Below are 26,733 nucleotides of genomic sequence, written 5' to 3'. Positions count from 1 at the left end.
CGTGCCTTACAGGCAAGCCGGTACAGTATCAACTATAGTTCTGTGTTTCAGACTTTGAAGAGACCTGCGTTGGCTGAGAAAAGAATTGATCTCACTGAGAGTACAATGTGATCAGAATGCATCCACCTCCACTCTGCAGGACCTTCCATGTGTCTCAGCGACTGTCGCAGAAACACCTCAGCTCATAAAGAGTGCTGATCTGCTTACTGCGGTGTATAATGTCAGTCAGGCTCTTGTTGACTTCACATTCCTGTCTCTAATGTAATAAAAGCCTGGAAACAAAAGAAATGAAACAGCTTTTTACAGTTAAAAATAATCTGTGGATTCTACAAGCACCCCAAAAAGTTTCATATAAGAAAGTTTTCGCAGAACTCTTTGCAGTTCTGTACAACAGACAAAAACTAAGTGAATTAGTGAATCAATGTGAATTAAAAGTCTAAGGAGCAGGTTGGTGGTACTAATAAACTGCACTTGATTATATGATAATCAGAAAATGTGAGCACCTCTATAAAAGCAGGTGTGCGTACACACAAAGCCACAATCCTCCCAGGAGTGGAGATCCAGAACATTCACTCTAAGGTCAGTCTTCGCAATGCTCAGAGAAACTAGAAAAACACCTGAAAGCTATATCTCAGGCTCTACAGTCCTCAGCTAGCATGTTAAATGTTAATGACAGGACAATTAGAAAAAACCTGGACATGCTTGGCTTGTCTGGAAGGGAAAGCCTCTTCTTTCTTAAAAGAACATGGCAGCAAGGTTTAGGATTGTAAAGTTGCCCCTGAACAAATCACAAGACTTCTGGTGCAATATCACTAGCACAGATGAGATCAAAGCGGAAATGTCTGGTAAGAATAATAAACCACATTTGGTGAAATGCAAACACAGTATATCAGCACAAACAACTCACGCCAATGATGATGATGTGGGATTGTTTTACAACCACAGGTGCTGAGGTACCTTGCACTCCTTGGGTAAACCAAGAACTCCTCCACATACCAAAGTATTCTGATCATGAAACAGTATAATGATCCCAAACACAGCAGCAACTCTACATCAGAATTTCTGAAAAATAGAGAATAAGAGGCTTTGCAATGGCCCAGAAAAAGTCCCCTGACTGAAAAAACTTGACTGAAATGCTGTGCCAGAGCTTAAGTGAGCTGTGCATAAACAAATGGCAGCAAAGAAGAGCGGGCCTAAATTCCTCCGCAGCGTTCTTAGAGACTCACAAAGTCAAACAGAAATCCGTTCCTTCAGGTTCATGCTGCTAAACGTAGGTTCAGCCAGCTGCTGAATCATGGGGTGTACTTAGTTTTTCACAGGACCGCCACAGAGTCCTGTGAAAAACTCTGAACCTTGTAAATACACTTTGATGTTTGTTTGAGAATCTTAATGAGCAAAATCATATTAAAGATGCATTCTGATTGCTGCAGCATGTAATTTATTCAAAGAAGCCCGCTTTATTGATCTACCCAGGCAGCCTGGCCTGGATAGATCAATAAAGCATAAGTCTGATGTATAGTAGTTTCTGTAGCTCAGAAAATGTTGAACTGAGGTTTTGGCAAAAGAAAGTAGTTACTGAGATCATAAATCAAGAGAAGTGCAGGGTAATTTTCTAATGGACTTGTATTCAATCACTATCTTCAAGAATGTAAATTTGAGGCACTTCTCTTTCAATCCTGGAGGCCACATCTTTCTTTTACATACAGCCTCTGGGTGTTCCTTGTTTTACGACTGCAAGGCGTCTATTCTAATCTCTGAAGAGCGTCAACAATTAAAGATCCCTAAACTAAAACCACCATGGAATCAGATAAACACCAGGTGGCTTTCTCTTGTTTATGGTTAAAAGGGGTTGTGATTACAGCTAAATAAGATAAATGTCAGCACTGATAAGAGTCCAATCTATGCCTTTCATTTTGCAGTACCATAAAAACACCCAAACACTTCCTGAATTAAATATGAATCCTTAAATTAAAAGCTGTTCCTGAGCATAATTTGTAGGATCCCAGGTTGTTCACGGGTATCTAACATGACTTACGTTTTGACAAAGGGGTCAGAGTAGCCGTTGGAGTCCATGGCGGCCAGATGGGCGCAGCGTATGATCCCAACCAGCAAGCAGCCCTTCTCCGTGTTATAGCACAGTGACACCAGGATGCGGCCACGCTGGGGACACAAGAAGCCACAGTGTCAGACAGAGCACCTGTTTCCACTCTGATATTTCCCTCTTCAGCGAATAACCACAGCGGGAAATCCTGCGGCCGGGTCAGCAAAGTTTCTCAAAACACTTGAAATACTTTCACCGTGTAGGATATAGCGTGTTAGCCGAGAGGTTTGGAATTAAAGCTCATAATTAAAGGTCTTATCTGGGCTGGAAAAAATGACACTGCTGCATTCTCCTTTTAATCTCCAGGTTGAACCGTAAGCCGAGTCTAATCAGAGACCAAAAGCTATTAGCCTTCGTCTCTGGAATCACAGAGAGACGTGAGATAATCACCACCAGGGGAGAAAAAAATCAGTGTAGTGGCAGTGGTACTGGTCTAAATTACAAACTGTAGCTTCTCTATCAAAGGTCATGCCTTAAACATATATACTGATTAAAAACACATAATTAAACTTCCTCTAAGATTATGGAAGTAGATGACAGATTAGGATTAGGACTGTTGAAAGGATAAATTGCATGAGACATGGGAGATTAATGAGACAGTGGGTCATGTTTTAGTTAAAAAAAATCTTATAAAAAACAACGATAATGATAAAGAGGTTGATATCATTACCTCCTCTTCTGCAACTAGCGCTCCCTGCTCCTGTGTTTGATTGTTAGTTTCTTTATTCTGAAATAATAAAGACAGGAAGAGAGATCACAGTGCATAGTACATTGCATTTTTCTGTAATGCTCTAATATAACTCAGTAATCACATTGCAGTTCGTAAGCACATCATTGAGACGTTATATTGCATGTAAGGAAAAAAAGTGCATCTGTCAGCATTGATGGTGCTTTACCAGATGTGCAAGTGCCATGTCCATAGACACAGTATTGCAGATGGAGGCTTTTGAACTGATAACAACCTGCATGGTCCCTCTTCTCTTTAGTCTGTAAGGCGTGACGTTCATGTTTTCCAGAAATAAATTCACATTTGGTTTCCTCTGACAGAACAGTTTTCCACTTTGGCTCAGTCCATTCTGATGGGCTTAGCGGAGATAGCAGTGTTTCTAGGTCTTGCTCACACATGTCTTCTTTTTTACATTATGGAACTTTGACCTACACTTTTGGACAACACATTAAATTTCCAGAAGTGTTGCTGAGTCCATGCAGTGTTTTCCATGACAAAATCTGTTTTTAATGCAGTGTCACGATGATCACAGTCATCCCGTGCTGAAGCCTTCACCCTTGCTCACAGAGATTTCTCCAGATTCTTAGTCTTCTAATGAAGCTTATGCGTAAGTTCGAGACGGCTGATCGATGGTCTCACATCTGTCTGCTCCCAGGTGTTGCCGGCTAAATCTAAGCTTCTCGTCACTTCCACTTTCCCACGCTGTCAAGCTGTTTGTGGCATCAAAGCTCTAGTCCAATCACCTTTCTCCGCTTTAAATCTCACTGCGCATCTGTCATTTCCTTCGCGGACCCCTTCGTGCAACCCACATCACCTAAACCTTCTTTCTATGTGAAGACCATGCACATACATAATAAATATCACATATTTGCCCACACAAACATGCACACAGAGTAATGTACACATACCTGTGCAATTCTCTCCAGGCCCATGTTGTAGCGTTTGCTCTCGCCTTCTTTCAGTTTCTTCAGAGCCACTCTCACCTCTCCGATGAATTCATTTCGTCCTAGTCTGTCCATGTCACAGACGCACAGCCTTCAATAGACAAGAGGTGCAGGCGAATTAGTGGCAAGTTTTCAATCCCTCTTGCAACTGTGCTGCTCTGCCCCAAAGTCTTGAAGCAAGCAAATAATGCACCAAATACATCCAAAGGGCATCTGAACAGCGCATCCGCAACACGAGATCAGTCCACTGTGTGTTTTGGTTTTTTTTTCCTCATTGTCTTGCGCCCATCAGACATACCACTCCCATGTAAGAGGCATAAGATGTTTTTAAAAAAGCATTTTCCACAGGAGCTAAAAGAAAAATAATGATGCGTGCTGGCACATTAAATCTACAGGGATCTCCTGGAATAAAATCTTTAATCTCTCACACACAAATTGTTTCACTGCAGAAATCATGGATTTGTTTGTACGTATAATATGAATCAATGTATAGCTACCTCTATAGTTTATTTCTCTTTAGATGCACTCGGAATTTAAAGCGAGACAACTAAATCAATAACTTTGTCTCTACTGCTACAAAACTGGTTCTGTAAAATGATTTCTTCCACCGAGAGCACTTATTCAAACTGATGGTTATGTTTGATAGAAAGCGAGTTTTTCATCAGCTACAGTTGAGTCTTCACAGCCCATCGCCCGCCACAATACTCTCTCTGCTCCGATATTCCCAGAGGGACTGTAGCTGCTTCACCTCTTTCTTCACTGTCTCATTCTAAACCTCTCTCGCTCTCTCTCTCTCACACACGCACATTCTTCACACACACCTTCCCCCTCTTCCTGTTCTCTCCCTGTCCTGCTGACATTTGGACTTTTGACATGCTGGTTCCAGTCTTTTAGTCATAACGGATGAGTATCTCTAGCAGAAGCTTCAGAACAGCTCTGACTCACGACCACGGCTGTCAGATGATTTATGTCCCTTTGCTCTGTCATACATGTAGGGTGTCTGTACTGAGACAAAGGTTGGCGGGCAATGTGACACCATTTCTGCTCAAACTTCTTCTGTGATGATTTTTCTTTCATTTCCCCAGTTTTGGAGTTCCTATAAAACCAAGCAGATGCTGGTAGAATCTGTTCAACCTCTTGTGCCAAGTTTGGTTCGGTATTATTGATAAAATCCACCACATGAGAGTAAAATTAGGGTTTCCCATTCATAGTGTTAAAAACAACTACGAAGACTGGCACTAAAATGGCTTTATACTGTGCTGTGAAAAAGTCTAGAAGCACCATTCGTTTTTTTATACTTTGGTAAGGAAAGGGGAAATAGGTGCAGTGATTTATTGAAACATGTGCAAACATTCATGGAAATATGGTATATAAGGCAAAAAAGATTTACAATACTTGAAAATCTATTTTTGGTATAACAACCTTTATTCAACAGGGCTTGACCTCTCTCAGACAAGCTTTTGTGTAATTTGGTTAAGTAGTGTTTCCTATGATAGTGTCGTCTGTCCAGACGATCCCACAATGCATCAATAATGTTGAGGTCCCGGCTCTGGGGAGGCCAATCCATGACTGATAGTGTTCTACTGCGATTCTTTCTGTCCAGGTATTACACAGTGGCAGTATGCGGGATCACTTTCATGCTGAAAAATGAAGCTGTTGGTGATGAGATGGTATTTAATAGTGGCTCAAACTGCATTTTTCTGCATTCATAATTCCATTAGTTTAGACAAGATCCCCAACACCACTGGCTGAAATGTAGCTCCGCTGTGTCCACAGATGGCTGTACGCACTCACCCTTCTCCTGATATTGAAGATAATCTGAACTAAAATTTTTAAATTGGGATTCATCACTCCATCGGACCTGTTACCACTCATTTTCAGTCCTGTTCTTGTGTGATTTGGCATACCTCAGCCTTTTCATTCTGTTTCCCTTCATTAAGAATGGCTTCTTAAAAGCCAGCCCTTCACTGAGATAGTTTCTAATGAGGCTTCAGCAAACTGAAAGGCCAGATGTATCTTTCAGATCCTGTCTTAGGTCTTTGCTGCAGATTTTCCAATTTCTTAAGGGTGTGCCTTTCAGATCGTGTTCATCTGCTGTGGTTTTTATGGCTGCCAGATTTTCTGACGACACACTGCACACAGTGCTGAGATATGCCAGGTTTTCAGCTAATGTCTTTTTGGAAATCACAGTATTGCTACATAAATACTATTTTCTGCCCGTCGAACTGTGTAATCGTTCACATTTCTTGTAATTCTACAAATTACTGATGTGTTTTTGTGACATCTAGTTAGTGTGTTTAAAGCTACAAGATCGAGTTAGGTGACTTTTAATGCTTGAATGATTCATAGGTCAGTATTAAGTGGCATAAAAAACACAATTTCCTTATCAGGGTTGTCAGGTCTCTGTGTGATAAAAACCAGCCGATTAAAATGAACCCAAAAACAGTCCAGATCGTGTTTGAGGCAGGCAAACTCTAAAAGGACAAGTTTGATCTCATAATGAAGTCACAAAAGCAACAGTTATTACAGCTCTCTTCTATTACAGACATTAATCTTTACCAGTATTTATTTTTAAACAACAATTGAAGCACAGCATTCACGAGGCGTTGTCTGTGTAAACTTTCATGGCTGTTGATAGTTCAGTTTAAAGCCAATTTATAAAGCTGAGTCAACTCCAACAACAATATCATCACCACCCAACATCTAACACCCAGCCAACATATATATTTTTTTTACTCCTTGATCATATTTGTACCTGACTGAATCTCATCTAAGCCACCTGTTATGGCAATTTCAGCCTCCATCTAATACCAAATCAAGCCACAGATTTATTCCTATCTGCCCACATCCGAGGACGGTGGAAGTCTATTATGAGGCAGAGGCATGGAGAGAGAGAGAGAGGAAAGAAAGTGAAAGGAGACAGACTCGAGCTGGCACTGAAATCATGTTTGTACTCCTTTAACACGCACACGCACAAACACACCACATCTCGTGATACCCGGCTCTCATCACACCTCCACATGATCAATTTCTCTGCTGATCATTCAGAGCCTGACAAACGTTTCAGTTGTAAATGTCAGAAGGACTTTTGAAAGATTGTCCCCAAGGTATGCATTCATGTTTGACTCATCGCATTTATTTATTTTTTGTGTGCATTTAAAATGCACACAAGAGTGGTGTCATTGAAATAAGGGGCTGGATCGTGGTATCACATTATCACTCTCACTGCTCTCTAAATTATTAAAAATACCGCCTAAAGGCAGATTCACACTGCGGCAACTGATGGAGAAATTTTGGGCCTAATCCCACAATCACGTGGCCCCGCAGTGATAAAACAGGCTGAGTCTGTCTCATCCTGAGAATTCAAAAGGAAGCAGATATATCTATAGCGAACTATCAGCGCTGAAGCTGTGCAAAAATGATCTCAAATGTCTTACCCTTCCTGACAATTTTTGCGAGTCATAACCTGAATAAATAAGTGGCAAGGTTGGAGGTTTTTCCAGTTTGTTTTACTGCAGTGGACTTTTCACTCAAGACGAAAGCACCTCCGGCAGCCCGCCGCACCAATTAAAGGATTAGCTGGTATGAGGCCAACCGTAAAGTCTGGATTGAGGACGTTAGTTATTAGTTTACTCAGCTAGTTCATTGTTAATAACAGAATGGACCTCCAGCAGCCCTTAGAGATACAGTCTGCACACTGAAGCATTGAGGCGTTGCATAAAGGATGTAAAGAAAAAAACAATAACGCTGAAACAACTTTGAGGGCTTTTTCAGAACTGTCTTTAATTTAGCCGTTCCCTTTTTGTATTTTGCCTTAGCATAATGGTTTTATATAATCACACTTAGCGCAAATTATTGAATGAAAGATGAAAAAAAGAAATAAATGCATAAACCCACTCACTGAAGAACTCTTTTTTTATGTCCTGTTCTACAAAGAGCAGCGCAGGAGGATGGACTCTCACTCCCACTTTAGCACCATCAGAAGACGCGGTGCTTAAAATTTCCATGAAATCAAAGCCCATATTTGGTACGTGTACAGGGTTTTTCTGCAGTGGCCATGTAATGCATTCACATCCACTAACTATGGCTTTATGTAGTAGCTGTTAGTGGTTAAGCTATCCATTCCTGCACTAGATTCTGACTAAGAGGGATTCACAGCAAATTTCCTTTTGCAACAGAGTCAGATAAAAAAAATGACAAAGCAGCAAAAAGCAATCATGGAAACCCTGATGAATTTGTCACAGAGGTTATCCCATTGGTGTTTTATAGCTAATCATTTCCAACCCCATAAATGCACGACTATTATACACGTATATATCATACGTCTCTAGAGGCCTGGCATTAATATGTGTGAGAATTCATGAATATTTCATGCTGATTATGTCGTAATTTGTTCACAATCCGCTTTAACTTCTGCCAGAGCAACGTCCTCATGGTTACTGCAATGTGGTTGTTTTTGCACAAAGTGCACACCACCTCACTGTTTTTGAGGCAGTGTGATGATGGGCAAATGTGCCATCCTCAGTTATTTTCAACTGTTTCTGGGCAAGAAAAGACTGAGAGGAGTAATTAAATGTAAAAAGAAAAAACCCAGCAAACAAACAAACAAAAACAGGTTTTGCATCTGTTTCACTGACACATTCACCTAACAAGCAAAAATCCCTGGCTATATCCTGGGAGGAGACACAAATCCCTTTGGGGTTGCATCAGGAAGGGCATCCGGCATAAAAATCTCAACATGCAGAGCTGCCTGCTGTGGAGCCCTGCGTGAATATGACAGCAGCCAAAAGTACTTATTTATCTATTTATTTGTTTTTATGAGCACCTGGTGGTAAATAACATGCTGCCACTACCAAAAAAGTGGCAGTAATGCACACCTACAAGCTTTTGGCCAATCACTAACAACAAAAAAGTAAAAGTAAAATATGTGTGAAGTGGCGAGACACTACAGCCATCAAACAGAAAAAGACTTGTTGGTTCAGAGTGAACATCAAGTTTGATTTTCTTCAATCACTGCTGAAGACTAGAGCATTAACTTTGGGAAATCCTGATACCCCCTTTCTCCTTTTCTCCAGCTGTGCCCACAGCATCTGTGAGCCAGCATCCTCCAAGAGCGTGAGCCTTTCTGGGATTTTGGCTTCCTAAGTAGATATTTGGCATGGAAAACTACAGAATCAAGTAACTAAATGTCACTGCTTCATCTGTCCCGAGTGCCAGAATGCTGATGCAACCCAGTTTGACAGCTACACAATCCAGAGCTCCTTCTGTCTGATACAAACTCTAAACGTCTTTTGCTCCAGATCTGCTTATTCATGAATGAGTCGAAAGCTCCTCATCAGGTAAATCACCTGAAGCACTGTCATTAACACAATACCTCCAATTTCAGAGCAAACGCAGCTATCAGCTAAACCTCCTTCAGAGCCACTGTGCTCCTGTGACATCACTGCGCCTCGGCTCACTCAGCGTAACAGTGAAACACTTTTTTGTGAGGATAAATGAGGAGGAAAAAGACAGCACCTCCTCTTACTTCAGCACTATAAAAAACAGAAACAAATTACTCTGTCACTGCAAGCTGGAAACAAAAAACAGCTGAATTTATATAAAGAAATAAGTAAGAGCTTCCCATTAGATCAGAGGTCTACATACCCAAAAACTGTGCCCAAAAACTGAGGTGACCAGGTTTTGTCTTCACTCACAGCACGGGTATATTTCAGTATGACAATGCCAGTTTTCATCCTTTTTCACACATTTGGCCCCCACAGAGCCCAGACCTTAACCCCTGTGAGAATCTTAGGGATATGCTTTAGGAGAAGACCTTACGCAGCAGCTCTGGATGGAAATAAATGTTGTGACACTGCATAAGCTTATGGAAATGATGCCAGAGTGGATGCTCGCTGTCATCAAATATGAAGGCGGTCCAATGAAATATTAGGGTGTGTGACTTTTGTTGGCCAGCCAGTGTAAATCAGGTCTCGCTATAGCTGCTAGACATGAGAGCACAATGGCAAACAGCTGCTTAAGGAGTGGACCAACGACTGTTACATAACAATCATGGGCTACACCATGTTAACACACTTAAATGTAAGGGACTATAGCGTTATGACAATCTACTGAATCAATATGAAGACTAGTTTGTGCAGAACAAACATGCCAAACAACACAACTTTGTATCACGTATCAGTTTGTAACACAGCTGTGCGACTTTACTCGAGTGGTTCGCTCTCACCACCCTCACGGCGCCTCCTTTTGGCCGCAGCTGTTTTCAAAGAGTCACTTGCTGTACATTACCCGCTCGACACCAAATCCGCAGAGAAACTCATTTACTGCAGGTTTAGGACTGCGTGGACGTAATCCTTGCGCTTACATAAAAACACATCACTTAAACACAGGACCTATTGGATGTGACAGGACGGCCCAGTTTGACAGTGCACTTTGCACTCTCCAGGCCTTCGGGCGAGTCTACGAGAATGCCGAGTCTGGGCAGAGTCCCTCCCTCTCAGCAGTGCACAGAGCACAGGGATCAAATACTACAGCATCCCCAGCAGAGCAGATGCAGCAGGGCACAACCCCAGCGAGTAAACATCTCTCTGGGGATCCCTATCTGCTTTCCCATTCTCTGACTTCTTGCCCCTTTCTAGGGAGTAATGAGAACAAAGTCTGTTTATTGTCTGAGGTATTGTGCTAGTGCCTGAACTCATCCAGAGAGACACTGATCCAATTTTAAGCCTCCCCTTCTCCTCCGTTCTCCTTACTTTCAGACAGTGTCTCATTTACTGTCTCATATATATTACTGTCCTCGTTCTTTCGTTTCTTTGGCCACCCCTTTTGAGAAAACTCCTCCCCAGCTCTCTACTCGTTTTTTTGTCTTCATTCATCATTTCATCCATCTTACACTCTACTCCAGCTACTCTCTCACACTGCCAGTTGACCTCTTGGATTCTCTGCATCCCTCTTTTCTCTCGTCTTTGTCAGTCTTGGCCTCCCTAGTTTCCTCTTCCACGCACCCTCATCTGTCACTCGACATCATTCGCGCTTTCCCCCCTGCTCTTTTTGTTGATCTTGGCAGCCACTTCTCTCTCTCTCTCTCTCTCTCTCTCTCTCTCATCATCATCATCATCTCTTGCTTGGCACTGGTCACACTCCACCTCCTCCTCTTTCTCATTTTGGCAACCCAGAGCCCCCCTGCTGGTCTGTGGCTGTGAGCTATGTCCTTGAACAAAGGTCAGGTGGGTTTCCTCTAGTTTGAGGGGTCTCTCCTCAAGCTGTTGTTTGCATGTCAAGCGTGGGTTTTTTGTGGCTTTTTTGGGTCGGGAGAGTAAATGTTTTTGTCTCAAACGTACACGCTCAAGGACATTTGTTGTTTGAGTGTTTGTGTGTGTATGTGTGTTTTCTGACTACATGCAGAGGAAGGGCCATGCATGATCTTTCCTGCCAGTGATTGCCCTTGACATGGACACAAGAGGATAAGCAACACACCTGACTGCCAGCCTCTGTGTGTGCTGAGTAGATGGGACTCATGTGCGTGTGAGTAAATGCACTTCCCTGTGTGTGCATGCACGAATGCGTGCATAGCTTCTCCGCTGCATTTCCACAGGATAAACAATGCTATCCAAACCTATTATGAATCCTCTGACTAAACTGACACTGATTACATGTTCACAAACAAAACACACACAAAACTCTGCCTCTGAATCAGCGCACAGACGGACACGCGTGCGTCAGAGTTTTTGGGCCAAGATGGCTACGTTTGACCTCAATCACTCCGCATGCAGGACGATGTGGGAGGAAGGAGGGCGGAGCCTCCTGGCAAAGCCAACACCTGGGCAGTTACTGCAGCAGTAGCAAGTGGAACATTTGGCGGGTGTCACTGGGCTGGAATAATGAATTACAGTACCTGGAAAAGCCCACTGGGAAGCAGACTGGCTGTTGGCAAGTCACTGGAGGGTTTCAAGTTTGGGTTTTCATCATTCGCATAATAAATTTTGGCTCTCAGGGAGGGCGGGGGTGTAACAGCAGGACTGAAATCCAAAGCTGAGTGCCTACCTGAGCGTTTTGGTGGTCATGTCTGCTGCAGTGATGCCGTGATACACCAGCGTTTCGTTCCACACAGGATTCAGTGTGTTTTTCAGGGTTTTTGTGCGTAGTTTGTTTGCCTGCAGAGGAAAAGCGAGACAGATGAAAAGAGAGTCACAGAAAGGCGAAGATCTAAAGAACAAACAGAAGAGTCAGGAATGTTCAAAGGGCAGGAGAGCAAATTCAATAGCTCAGATTCACATAATACAAGAAAAAAATAAGAGAGACAATAGATCAAGAAAAAAGAAAGTGAAAGAGTGGGGACGCATCATTTTTCACTGTCCCTTTGGACATCACAGACATCTGCTGCCTGGGCTATTAAAAAAAGAAAGAGAGGTGAAAGCACGCACGGCTACCTTGACCTCACCTGTCCGTCTGCCTCCCTCTCAACATGATTAGAGAGTGCATTAGCACCAGCCAGACCGCCAAAACAAACACCGCGTCTCAAACGCAACACGACACAGCAGCCAATTAAACCGTGCAACACAATCATCATGAAAAATTAAACCTTTCCAGAAGAGGAAATGCTCCCGAGCTCCTAATGGCTTCAGCAACCATAAATAAAGTTTGCATCTACGTGCTGCCTCGCTTGTCTTCAGGGAGTTCTAAGCTTGTTCTAAGTTCTAAGATTTTTATCTCAGGTTTAATCAGGATGCTTATATATTTGTATATATATGCATATATGCTGTATTTGGATTGCATCCCATAAAACGTCTTCAATTTCTACAAACAAGTAGGACCATGATGAGACACTGGCAGAACGAACTGACGGGTTAGTAAAGTGCAGATGTGTGTTTTTTTGTATTTTCTCCCTCTGTTGAAAAAATACATTAATAAACAACAGTTACTTTGCATATTTTAATTTGACTGCAAGTCTTTTGCTTAATGGAGTATTTTTGTGCTGTTGCTCTTCTTTCACCACTGCAGGCTATGCAAAATTATACTGTATGTATGTTACAAATACACATTTCCCTCTTAATACCCTCCTGCTCGTGTCTGAGGCGTGTGTGAAGTCAGATGCCTTAACTCTCGTCCTCTCTGCCACTGTCAGCTTCTTGCTATAATGCCTCAGGGCCAGAGGCTGAATGCTCCATGCCATCTTCTTTCTCTTTGTCTGTTTTTGTCCCCTCGTCCTATTGTTCTGCCTGAGCAGAAATTCCCTCTTCTCCCCTCTTGCCTTATCTCTGTCTCCTCCTCTATTCTCCGTGTCCTGCTGGAAACATCTGGCTTATCGACCGCACTCGGCTCTTCAGAAGTTGGTCGATCGAGGAAAACAAGTGTCTTCGATTCGTGTCATTTGTTTGATTTATCAATGTGCGAGACGAGCCACGCTTAAGCAGCATCACGACTTGCAGCGGTGTTTCACCGCCTGCCGTGTGCGTGCCAGCACAACTCAGCAGAACAGTTATTTTTGTAATACTCATCACTTGTTTGCGCCCGGATCAGGTTTGGTTTCTGCTCCATCTTCAAACAAAAAACTAAAAAAAACACCACTTCCGTCTCTGTCACTCCCATCCTCCGTTTTCCCTCTGTACTGCTGCCTTTTTTTGTTTTGCTTTGTTTTTAAATGTTTTATCAGTAGCACTCCATCTGTCCACCACACCACCCCCATCTGTCTGCATAGATCATTTTACATACTTCATACTCCCTCTTCCTCAGTCCCTACTTCCCAAAGCTCTGAATGAATATTCTTTTCATGTCGGTTAGTAATGGAGAGATGAAGATAACGGTGACCATCACAGACGTGCACTAAGAACTACAACTCTATGTGTGTGTGTGTGTGTGTGTGTGTGTGTAAGAGAGGGAAAGTGGGAGCATCTCTGTGTGGTTATGACTAAATCCTTAGCATGTGTCAGCACATGTACAAGGTCACGGTGAGCATGTGTTCTTGTTGTGCACTCGACAGCGACGGAAGGCGCGCTTAGCTGTCTGCTGGTTAACGGTTAACGAGTGTGTGTCGGTGGGTGTGAGACAGTAGGAAAGGAAGCAAGGAAACGTGTTGGGGCAAAGGAGAGATACCCCCCACCCCCATGTGGTGGGTATTTAGCAAACAGTCATTCATGGATACTACTCATTGACGCCGTCTCTGCGTCCCTCCACCACCGCCTATACCCCCCATCAACAATTGCCTGTTGACGTGAGCCGTGTAACAATCCTCCCTGTTTCCATGACAACCACCTGCTGCTGTCCTCCCCTCATCTGTCTTTCCCTCTCTGCCCCCTGCCCTCCCTGCCTCCACTCCCCCCTTTCTTCCTCTCCTCTCAGTTGTCTCCCTCTCTGCACACTGTTGGTATTTCAAGGTCAAAGAGGGTCACAGGCAGATAGTGAGATAGAGACAGAGATAGGGCTGACGAAGTGGGGAGGTGAGAATTACAACAATGGGACAGAAGACAGACAGAGGAAGGCTGGAGGACAAAAATCCCCCAGACGTCGTTATGGCACCTTAAGACTTCAGACGTTTGCCTTGTTCGGGCTGTGCCGCCTTCATCGTCTCCACCCGCAGCACTTTCATAACCTCATTTGGAGTCAACTTTGAGCCAAAATGGCCGACAACAGGTTGTATTATGCGGTTGCTGCTGTTGTGGCAAGCTTTATCTTCCCTGCTGCTTGAGCTGAAAACAAGACAAGAGAAGTCCAGTGGACCAGAACGTGTTTGCGCTCGATAAAGAGGAGCACCGGACGAGCCACATTAAGCAGTAACCAACTGAAACGCTCCCTGCTCGTTGGATTGAAGCGACACACACACACAACAAATTAGCTCGCTCCCATGTTGCATTTTTGTTTTTCAGGCTTTTGACCTCTTCATGATGTTTCATAAAGAAGAATCCACAAGGGGGGATTTCACATAGAACTGCATCTGGGGTTTTTTTTTGGTTTCCTCAGTAAGTGATCTACTTCTACTACCAGTTACTGCGTGACATACAAGCTCAACGACAGTTAGTAACTGGGACATCCCAGCGTGGCGGCATGTTACGATAATTGCTGTTGAGGTAAGGGTGAAGCAGTGACCTTGCTAGCCCCAGGGAGAAGATGCAGCTTGACGTATGGATCAGCCAGCCCATTGGAGTCCATGGCTTTCAGTCCCTGTGGACACAAACAGACACACAAACACACAAGTACTATAGTGTCAAAGGTGATGTCATGGTGCCCTCCAACTATTCACATGTAACTGTCAGGGTCAGAAAAAGACAGCTCGTACGACGGACCTGTTTGACAGCAGTCACATCTCAGTAGTTCTTCTGGCGGTTTTCTCCCTCTAGGCTAGTGTTTTCTACCTCCTTTGTAATGTCCTCAAGGGAACTGTTCAGTGAGATTTGCATAATTGACATCATGGGAGTGCGTGCAGCATGCAACGGACGGCTCGTGTCCTTGCACGATGACCAAAATGTGTCTGCGAGAGCAACCTAGCAACATTATCCAGCATTACGTCGCGCTGTGAGATGATTTAGTCTTGAACTGACAAGCTGCCGAGGCTACGTGGCAAATTTGTTTCCCTACAAAGGTTGAGAGACAGGAGTCTGACGTCTTCTGCAAACGTAAAAGCATTACGGGAGAATTATTTTCACTGGGCCTTCAAGGAGGATTACGCAACGGCACACATGCAGACAGACAGCCTAGTTATAAAGAAGATTTTACAATTGCGCGTACCTTTGCCTTGTGAATAGTACAATGCAGACAGTTGTTTTCTTGATCAAAGAGCAGGTTGAACTCCAGCGTTCCCAGGTAGGCTATAAAAAAGAAGAAAAACAACCACGCACAAAACACACCAATTACTGTCAGTAAAAAGCAGAGACACGTTCAGTCTAACACACACTCAAAAGCTCTGAGTCATATTTGTAGCAGATGGGCTCTTCAAAATACGATGCTGCCTAATATGAATTGATCTGTCTTGTTTGATTACTGTTTGGGAAAGAACAGAAACCAGAGCCCTGCTATTGCAGCGCGGTGTAATAAATCATTAGAGCCGCTGTGTCACATAAAGTGGGAGTGACAAACACACAAACACAAAATGCTTCACTCCACAATTACTCTGCAAGCATATGCTGTGCTTCTGAGAGGGGAAGGGGGAAAAAAGCAGAAGCTCAAATCAAGTAAAACAAGATAATGTTCCACTCTAAACTGCATAAAACAGCGTTGTTTTTTTATGCTGCGGTGCTTAGTCATTTTGGCATGAATGAAAACCCCCGACTTTGAACTTCGAGCACAACTTTCCCCACCGCAAAACTCACTGTCATCATCATCAGAGTCGATCAGCTCCTCCCTGTCTCCCTCATTCTCCCCTCTTCTCTCGCCATCCTTGTACCCTCCGCCCGTCTCCCCATTGAAAGTCTCCTCTTTCAGGATCTTCTTCTCCCTGGGAGGTGGCGGCGTGCAGGGGTAGTCGTGGAAACGCGGGAAGAAGTCTGAGATCTGTGGGATGGGGAGGATGGGCCCTGGGCACACGTTAATGGCAAAGTGCTCCTGCATAGAGATTTTGACCGGCGAGGGCGGGGGCGGGGCGATAGAGTGGGGCGTCGCCGAGGGGGAGGAGGCGGACGAGGAAGGGGTGGAGGCGGAGGAAGGGGGGATGGCCAGGTGGGAGGTCGAGGGTGGCGGTGGGGGCTTGGAGACACTCATGTGGACTGTCAGACGGGACTGTGGAATAAAAATGGAGAAGCGAAGCGGAGAAGGACAAAAAAAAAGGTGAGAAAGACAAAGATAATTACACGAAAACACCGTCAGCCTCCTCTGACTCTGTCACACTCCACTTTGCAGGGGGTCAGCGGTTTTCAAAGAGCACACTGGTCTCGTATTCACATGGAAGGATGGGTGAACCCATCACTAGTGGGCACCTTCAAGCAAAGGTCTGAGTCCCCTGAGATGCATTCAGGCTGCGCTGAGATGCAAGAACTCTCAGATCTCTGAGATCATTCAGACCACATTCGGAGCTGGTCTGGGCTGTTTCTGTTAGCACTATGTAAGGAGAAAGTTTGCCTTTCTGCCAGAAATGCTTTGTCTCTCAAAGCTTTTTAAAAATTTTTTTAATATATCTTTCATTATTTTCACTTCTTCAGTTATATACAGGCACCAAAATAGGTAGATATAGCAAAAAATAAAGCCTGCGGTTTAAACCCACCTTCATTTAAATGTTTACTGTGTCTTCCAATCTCTGTGTGGCAGAAAGCCACTGAAGACAAACTTTTCCCATGAGAAATGTGCCCTGCACCAGAGTGAAGGACCACTTACTCAACCCACACCCTCCACATAAGTGGATCCAGCTAGTATTTATTTGTCTTCTTCTTTTATTTTCTGGCAGACTATGCACAGGGAGCGCGTTGCTGCCTCCCACGGGTTAAAATCAACACTATATTTCCATGTGTTTATTTGCATATGGAGCAGGGAGGTGAAAATCCAGTCACAGGTGGTCATGACACGCATCTGCAACATCGTGTGAAAAACTGAAATGTGTTCCTGTTTTAATCCACTGATGAAATCCTGACCTGTCAAAAGCCAAAATAGAATTTGCCAGAACCTTTGGCACTTCAAGCATGACTCACACATTGTGTCAGCACCGAGTCTGTGCTCTGAATGAATATTCAAATGCAATGCTGTAGAGTATGAACAAGAGATGTCACTTGTGTATCGGTTCTCAAATCCATCCCTTACCGCCCTCTTTTCCCTCTTCTTTCTCTCATCTGCAACTCCCCAGAGCAATATTTACATAATACTACTTGGAGCCTTTCTCAGTCCTTAGCATATTTGTACCTAAATGAAGCATAATGACTGTTTCTAGACTCCATCATCATTAAGCCAAATGCTCTAATTTCCTATTTTCCTGGCAGTAATTAAGAAATACTGAAGATGTGCTATCTCATGTACTCCCACGGTGCTCTTGAGTCTTTAATATTTCAAGATCCTGTTTGATTTTATTGGTCACAGTAAAAAAAGAAAAACAAAAAAACCCAACAACAACAAAAAAAGAAAAACCAACTTCAGACTGTTTACTGTCGCTGTCCCAGATTAAAATGCTAAATATAAAAACAACTCCATTAAAGAAAAAACTGGCTTAGTGTGTGCAAAAATATACAGATGCACTTCATGAACGAGCATGACGAAGTCACTGTCGACAGCCACATCACAACAGCAGGTCATGTGAGGATGCACGCCAGTCGTCATCCTTCCTATATGTTTCACATGTCCATGATGTCACAGCTTGTTAGATTCAGCTGGTGGCATCTGCTCCTTAATATCTGAGCAGTTTGTGTTTCCCACACATCTTTCCAAATAAAAGGGTTTCGCTCTTTAGTGTTTGACTGATTCAACTTGATTCGTTTGTTGAAGGCACAAACGTTTCCTTAACTTGAAAAGTTGCGTGTGAAAGTGCTGAAGCAGTTTTCATTGCGGATGACTTTCCTATTAATTAAAAGTGCAAAGAAAAAAACCTAACGCATGTTTCAAGAGCATCTTTCTCTTATCTGTCAGATAAGAGAAAGATGCAATGATATATCGGTCGAATGGTGTTGCAAACAAGTCAGCATTCGCTGACGGCAGCGGACGATATATATTTGTTGTGTCACATCAGTTTTGCACTGGCTAAATGTTCAAACGTAGTGTGATGAAGACCTGAAAGATTTGTTCCTCTTGGCACAGAGGGGGCGATTCATTAGGGAAAAAACAAATAGACTGAAAATATTCTCTTACCAGCTTTTTGGCCAAATTGTTATCACAGTTGCACTAAAAAAATAGTTTTTCACCCTCAGCAAATGTGAGGCAATGAGTCTGAGTAAAATGCAACTGAAATAAATAAAATCAAAGGTTTATTCATGCAAATAATTAATTAATAAGAAAAATGTAATTGGTATAAACTGAGACTGTACTCAAGCAACATTCACTTGACCAGATTCAATTAAATGTAAAATTTTGTAAGAAAATTACATGAAAAAATTGCATGTAATTAAATTAGTTAAAGTCAGCATTTCAGGCTTTTTTGGTTTTTTTGACTGTGGGCTGACCAAGGGTCTACAACTCAAAGATAGTTCACGAAAAACAGAGAAAATCATGGAAAAATTTGGAATCGTTGCCATTTTTGCATAACAAATGACTTAATCAGTCTTGAAAATTGCTATTGATTATTGTCCTGTCAATTTGCACACAGAATAACTGATTGATTGTTTCACCTCCTTTGAAATGAGCTCGAGCTTTAATGAGACTTTGCGGGAATGTCGTTCGATGTCATCTTTTTTCACAGTGAGCTTAATTTCTCCATCTACATGAGTCAGAACTCGAGCAAAAATCAGCAACGGGGGGAAAAACAAAAACAGACTAACAATGCCTTGTTTTCATCAGCATTGGTGTAGCTCCTCTCCAGTCTACGGTGAAGCACGCTGACCGCTCCACGCACAAACATTCACGTGCATGTGAGGCTGAATCTTAACGCACCTCTGTGTCAACACCTTAACTCGCTTTTGAACTTGCATCTGTAAGAGCATCCCGCATTCCTGTCCATACTTCATTACACACATTTATTCACACCCTCAACACACATAAAGACCCCAAACCGCCTGTCCCCGTCCTCAACAACTACACTCATTCAGTCACTCACGCCGCTCTTACGTAACAGCACCTAAATTCGCTGCTTGGGAACCCGCGTTCAAATGTTCACTTGCAGCATGTTGCTTGCAAACTCATTCGCTCGCGTCCTTCTACATACTGAGACACGCACATGCGAGCACATGTGCTCACACACACACAGACTTCCAGACACTCGTACACACATTCACAATTATAGCCACCCTCAAAAAAACATACCCAGGGACAGTCTTCATCTGTGCCAGCACTCCATCTTGCCTGCTCTCACATCCTCTGTCTCTCACACTCTGTGGAGCATGCAGACCAGCTTTGAGTCAATATATCCTTCTGTACTCTCTCTCTCTCTGCTTTCTCCTTGTCTCTGTTCATCGTTTGCTCTCCTCTCCCCTCCCTCTCTCCCTTCCCCTTTACTTGTGACGTATGTGCTTAAAATCCACATCAGTCGTTTCCAGACTGTGCATATAGTACTGTCACTCACTTTCTCGGCAGTGGGGAGAAATCCGGGTAAAAAGGCAGGCTTGGGAGGGAGAAGTGTTTGTGGGGTTTTGACAGAAAGGGATAGAGAGGGAGAGAGAGTGACAGACAGACAAGAAGAGCAATACATTGGGACAGATGGGGAGACAAACAGACATACAGACAAACACAAGGCAGTAGGAGCAAAGACAAACACACAGAGACGCATATATATATATACATACAGTACATGTGGAGGGAAATGGGTGTGAAAACACTGACTGCACACAATAGGAAACATTACTTTAGGGTGGGAAAAAGGGGGACGGGGGCACTAGCTGAAGGACACAGAAAGGAAATTAAATTCAACGTGTTGACTGAGCTCAACAAAACACACCGCCAACCATTAAATTACACTACCAGATTACTTTGTGTGGGCTATGACTACAGCCAATATCAGACAAGCATATGTGTGTGCGTGTGTGTTTGTCTGCATGTGTCCAATTCAAGAAGAGCTGATAGTAACGGCTGCCACCTGCCACAGTAATAAAATGAATCAAAGGCAGCAACGCATCAGTAGCAGTGGATTTATGTGGGATGTCACTGATGGAAATCAGCGATGGACACAAGGATGAGCAAGAATAGTACTGACTGAGTGCGTTAAACCCTGCAAGTTTATGAGGTTTTTAAAATTAGAGGGCTTATTAGCATTAGAAAACTCCAAATCAGACATGTATGTCGATTTTTGTGTTTTATTTGTTGTGATAATACTTTTTTAACCCCCAAATCCTATTTTCTAAGAGGTTCAACATGCATTTAGACCTGGCAGTCATCCAAATGTATGAAATAGTTTCTACTTTTTAGTCATTCAAAGACCTTAAGGCATAAAATGTGAACTGTTTGGTGCAATAAAAATGTTTTATGGTCCTGTTTGGTTACATTATTAAATTATCTTCAAAGCGACTGGTTAGTAAACTTTCTGAAGTGGATTTTAATCAAGTCAAAAGAAAAGAGAATATCTGAAGGAAAAATTAAAGGAAAGATAACATTTTGTAAATGTTAGCATGAGGAGCATTAAGGTCGATGGGACATGCAGCCAATATCAATAAAACACGAGGCTTTGATAGGAGGGGTGAAGAAGGGGCCATCTCCAGTATTCTAAGGAAAAGGGGAGAACAAAGATGGAAAAATGGATATAAAAGAGAAAATATCCAGTCTCAATGAGAAAAATGAGAGTAAACCAATAAACCTGGGTGGCAGCTCTTTGGAATCCCAGCAAAAAGGTTCATGGTTCAAATCCCAGCTGGGGGAGAGTTGGCATGTCCTCTGGTGCTCTGGCTTCCTCCCAGAGTCCAAAGACAAAGTGATTTTAAATTGGCCATGGAAGTGAGCTAGCGATAGTGTATAGCACAAACGACTGCACAAAGACATGAACGCTACATGATGTGTCATGTAGAGTGGGAGCCCATTGGAAGGTTGTTGGTTTGATCCCTGGCTGCAGTCAGCATGCCAAGATATTAAGTTGCTGCAGATGTGTCTGTCGGAGTGTGAATGTTAGATACAAAACACTTGTATAGGCAAGTTGTATAAAGTGCTTTGAGTAGAAAAGTGCTATATAAGAACCAGTCCATTTACCACGGTTAAAATTCGCCTTCAGTCTAAAGAGCTTTGAGAAAAGCATTTTAAAAACGTGAGTATATTTGTTTTGTCTGATATAACTGAGTTTCTTCAGAGACACAAACAGGCTTTTTGCCTTTAAATGACCCGATTTGTTTGAGACACTTATTCCAGCTATGATCTGTATATAAAAAACAGACATAACGTCAGGTCTGAAAAGTCAAGCCAGTGTCTTAGCTCTAAATCTTTGTAATGGCCATCAGAGGGCATCTGGTTGTAAAATGAAGCCCAACTGACCCCACTGCTCACTGAATTTATGATCTTATAAAAAATTCCTGATGACATTACAGCCTCAGTAGTTATGCAACAAGTTAAATATGTAATTAAAGTCCTATTCAGATAAAAATACAGAACAAAGCAGGATGTGATTTAGCTTAATTTAGTCTGGTTGACGAGTCTCCACCATATAAGCATGCATTCATCGGTTTTCAGTTAGATCCAAGCTTTGTACAAACTAGTGGCTAATATTAGGCTGGCTGCATCCATCATTTATATACAGTCTATGATTACCTCCTATTTCATTGTGATAATCTTGACTGGCAAAAAAACCCCAAGTCATGCTAAGGGTAAAGTGGAGTACTGTGGTTATAGAGCACAAAGTTTATGGTGGATGAGGGGAGCGTCACTGGATCTGCTGAAAAATTGCTTTCAGGTGGGAGTGCAGCATTTTGACCCTTGTCTAATAATAACAGTGTTTTTATTCTGGCAACCAAGATGACAAGAGTTGTCTGATAGCAGCTCAGCTATTCTCAGAATTACACCTGTCCTATAATTACTAATATATGTAGTAAATGCTGGTCTGAGCTGCACTCAGTGGGTTGGCGTAAACATTAACAATGTCATTTTGCATTGTTAAAAAGTAACAAATGATCAACATCAAGCATATTCAGTTATGTTAATGGTCGGAGGAGAAGAGGGGTAAATGCATGTGGGTGTGTCAGCTCATCCGTTTATAGGCAGATTTAGTCTGGGCATGTCATCACTATCAGGATTACCGCATCAATATTGCGTTAACAAACCATTACACTGTTTATTCATTAATTTGCAAGAAGAACATGTTGGCTAAATGAGTTGAAATGAGATAAATGATTACTCAGTGTACCGGTGCCAAAATGAACTATTTTTAAATAGGTGCTTTTGACATGCGCCACATGCTTCGAGGGGCTTGAAATTGATTCTCCTACAGTAAACATCTGCCTGAGTTCTGGCTACACGGACACAAAGTCTTCATGGTGTTGGTTTCCACACAGCTACTCAGCCGTCTGGTGAAAATGAAGAAGCATAGGTGAGCAATTTCACTCCACCCACAGCGTCAGTTATTAGAGTGCTCATAGCTGACCTCCAAAACTCTCAGACGCTCTTCATGTGTCTGTGCACTGTAGTCCACCAGGAGGGCTCTTGCAGCATGTTCAGGTCATGGATGAACAATGAACCACAGATTTGTGAGGCACTTTTGCTGAGTTAGTTTAGCAAAACAATTGCAAAAAAAAGTTTTCAATTATCTGAGTGGTGTCTGGAACACCAGGGGGGTTCGTTCTTTTTATTTTTTATTTTTTAAGCTGGACGGTATATAGAGGAACAAGGTTATAGGAGAGCTATATTGGTTGGCTTTTGTAGGTAGTGTATATAGGCTATTTAGTTGTGTGGCTGGGGGAGGCATTATGTCTGATGTGGTGGTTAGTAATACCAAAGCACCACAGGGGCCAGTCCTGTTTCCATTCCTGTTTACTTTGTACACCTCAGATATCGAGTATATCAGTGATTCATGCCACCTGCAGAGGTACACTGATGACATCGCAGTGGTTGGGTGTGTTAGGGGTGGGCACCAGTTGGAGCACAGGGAGCTGGTGAAGAATTTTGTCAGGCAGAAATCACCTGCTCCTGAATGTCAGACATTCAGAGATGGCGGTTGATTCCCGGAGGGGAAAAAACTACAGGTGAGGAGGTGAGGAGGTTAAATCAGTGTTCATTTGAATGACATACTGAACTGGTGGAGCAACCGTGATGATGCGTACAAGAAGGGGATGAGCAACACACCCTACTTTCCGAGGAAGCTCAGGTCCTTCAGTGTGTGCAGAAAGATGCTTGAGATCTTCCACCTGACTGTGGAGGCGATTTTACTGTTGTCTGCTGGGGGGCAGCATCAGTGGGAGAGAGCCGTGCAGGATCAACAAACTAATTCACAAGGCAGGAGTCATCACTGGACACTGGAGGTATTTGAGTAAGTGAGGACAAGAGGTCACTGAAAAACTGCTCTCCATCATGGATACCTGTCACATCAGCTCCATTCATGACCACACAAGCAGCGGAGCTCATTCTTCCTCAACATTATTCAGTTATTGATGGCATAAAGAATACTTCAGGAAATCATCCATACTGTTATCAACACTGTGTATTAAAGCTTCTTGCTGCTCTATATCTATCTCTCTATACAAAAGGGCTCTAAAGAACCATTTAAATGAAATGTAGGTTACTATATAAGAAAACCTTTATTGAATCATGTCTAAATAACTGAATAATTTTAGGATTTGTGGGGTTTTCTTAAAATCCTGTTCCACAGCAGTGCAGATGAAGTTTTTTTTTTTTCATTTTGTTTGCTCTCCTCAAAGCACTGAAATCATAGGTGTGTGAAGCCTCTGGCTATTTTAATAAGTGCATGCAACATCTCAGGTGAATGTTTCAACCTCACTACTAATTATTTTGATTCCTAAACCAAGCAGCAAGGTAAAATGAAATTTAATAGCTACTAAAAACTGAACCAAGGCAAAAAATTAGTATGACTCAAACACTCTGGATAATAATTGATGGTCTTTAAAAGTGAAATCTCTACCTCACCATTAAGTGAGGTAGACTGTAGAATAGAAGGGCCTCCTTCTTGTGGAAGTTATTTTGGAATAACGTGTGACATTTTTAACTTCTAAAATTAGTTTGAAGATCATTTTATTATACATATATAGGCGGTGGAAGGAATACTTCGAGGACCTCCTTAATCCCACTGACACGTCTTCCGAGGAGGAAGCAGAGTCTGGGGATGAGGGGAATGACCCGCCAATTTCCGGGGGCGAGGTCACTGAGGCAGTTAAACAACTCCTTGGTGGCAGAGCCCCTGGTGTTGATGAGGTCCGCCCCGAGTTCCTGAAGGCTCTGGACGTTGTAGGGCTGTCCTGGTTGACACGCCTCTCAATGTTGCGTGGAGATCAGGGGCAGTACCTGGACTGGCAGCTGGCGACCGGGGTGGTGGTCCCCATCTTTAAGAAGGGGGACCGGAGGGTGTGTTCCAACTACAGGGGGATCACACTCCTCAGCCTCCCTGGGAAAGTCTATGCCAGGGTGCTGGAAAGGAGAGTTCGTCCGTTAGTCGAACCTCGGATACAGGAGGAACAATGCGGTTTTCGTCCTGGTCGCGGAACACTGGACCAGCTCTTTATCCTCTCGAGGATACTTGAGGGTGCATGGGAGTTTGCCCAACCAGTCTACATGTGTTTTGTGGACTTGGAGAAGGCATTCGACCGTGTCCCTCGGGGTGTCCTGTGGGAGGTGTTGCGGGAGTATGGGGTGTCTGGCCCATTGCTACGGGCCATTCGATCCCTATACAACCGTTGCAAGAGCTTGGTTCGCATTGCCGGCAATAAGTCGGACTCGTTCCCGGTGGGTGATGGGCTCCGCCAGGGCTGCCCTTTGTCTCCGGTTCTGTTCATAATTTTTATGGACAGGATTTCTAGGCGCAGCCAAGTGGCGGAGGGCTTTCGCTTTGGTGGCCTCAGAATCTCATCTCTGATTTTTGCAGATGATGTGGTTCTGTTGGCTTCATCGGGTGAGGGCCTCCAGCTCGCACTGGAACGGTTCGCAGCCGAGTGTGAAGCAGCGGGAATGAGGATCAGCACCTCCAAATCTGAGGCCATGGTTCTCAGCCGGAAAAGGGTGGAGTGCCCACTCCGGGTCGGGGATGAGTTCCTGCCCCAAGTGGAGGAGTTCAAGTATCTCGGGGTCTTGTTCGCGAGTGATGGGAGAAGGGAGCCGGAGATCGACAGACGGATTGGGGCTGCAGCTGCAGTAATGCGGACGCTGCACCGGTCCGTCGTGGTGAAGAGGGAGCTGAGTGTAAAAGCGAAGCTCTCAATTTACCGGTCGATCTACGTCCCTACCCTCACCTATGGCCACGAGCTGTGGGTAGTGACCGAAAGAACGAGATCGCGGATACAAGCGGCAGAAATGAGCTTCCTCCGAAGGGTGGCTGGCCTCTCCCTTAGAGATAGGGTGAGAAGTTCGGCCATCCGGGAGGGGCTCAGAGTAGAGCAGCTGCTGCTCCACATCGAAAGGAGCCAGCTGAGGTGGTTCGGGCATCTGACAAGGATGCCTCCTGGGCGCCTCCTGGGTGAGGTGTTCCAGGCATGTCCCACCGGGAGGAGGCCCCGGGGCAGACCCAGGACACGCTGGAGAGATTATATCTCTCGGCTGGCCTGGGAACGCCTTGGTGTTCCCCCGGATAAGCTGGAGGAGGTGGCTGGGGAGAGGGAGGTCTGGGCTTCTCTGCTTAGGCTGCTGCCCCCGCGACCCGGCCCCGGATAAAGCGGATGAAGATGGATGGATGGAATATATAGATATATTATAATATATATATATATATAATATATTATGAGAAAGCAGTCTAGTCAAGATTTCCTGTATCTTGCTTTTTATTTCCTTCACCAACATGCTCTCGGCCCTCCGTTCACATACAACTCAGTTCTAAAGAGTTTGTTTCTCCACCCGAAGACATTTTAAATCCTGGCCGGCACAAAATCTTTTTGTTCAAATCCTTTAATTAAAGATGAAACTCCATGCTTCAATCACAGTTTGTAAACTCCTCTGTGGTGGTGTGTTATTGTACAAATAGTTATCGTCCTAACTGGCTACACTGAAACTGTAGGTTTGGCAAAATAGTTTATATAATGACATAAAAGCTCAAAATTTTGAGTTACTTCCATTAAACGAGTTTTTGCCCAATCAATGGCTCAAATTTGGAGTCTATACCTAAAAAATGTATTCAATGCTAGCAGTGAAAACATCATAACTACAGCTCACCAATGAGGGGAGTGAGGTGGTACATTCAACAGGCACATGCTCGGTTTACGCTGTTCTTCATTCAGGGTGTCATGGATTTGTCTGGTTTAACATGTCCCGGCAAGCTGTGAGGAAGAAATCCAATC

At 43.5% G+C, this 26,733-nt stretch overlaps 1 protein-coding gene across 1 annotated transcript in view; it reads right to left on the bottom strand.

Annotated features, from left to right (window-relative positions):
* Window positions 1-19,819, bottom strand: part of doc2d (double C2-like domains, delta) — a 36,909-nt gene extending 17,090 nt beyond the window's left edge. Inside the window, exons 1-8 of the mRNA XM_005928235.3 lie at window positions 19,634-19,819; window positions 16,075-16,480; window positions 15,494-15,573; window positions 14,855-14,929; window positions 11,816-11,925; window positions 3,737-3,863; window positions 2,772-2,828; window positions 2,036-2,160 (exon numbers count right to left, since the gene is read on the bottom strand). Of these exons, the coding sequence (XP_005928297.1) occupies window positions 2,036-2,160; window positions 2,772-2,828; window positions 3,737-3,863; window positions 11,816-11,925; window positions 14,855-14,929; window positions 15,494-15,573; window positions 16,075-16,462 (962 nt within the window). The 5' untranslated portion in view covers window positions 16,463-16,480; window positions 19,634-19,819. The remainder of the gene's footprint in view (window positions 1-2,035; window positions 2,161-2,771; window positions 2,829-3,736; window positions 3,864-11,815; window positions 11,926-14,854; window positions 14,930-15,493; window positions 15,574-16,074; window positions 16,481-19,633) is intronic.
* Between the last annotated feature and the right edge of the window lie 6,914 nt (window positions 19,820-26,733).

The sequence above is a fragment of the Haplochromis burtoni genome, unplaced genomic scaffold, assembly GCF_018398535.1.
Source record: "Haplochromis burtoni strain Fernald_Lab_line unplaced genomic scaffold, NCSU_Asbu1 Contig_110, whole genome shotgun sequence".
In the NCBI taxonomy this organism is placed as follows: Eukaryota; Metazoa; Chordata; class Actinopteri; order Cichliformes; family Cichlidae; genus Haplochromis; species Haplochromis burtoni.
This window is presented reverse-complemented; position numbering and strand designations above follow the sequence as displayed.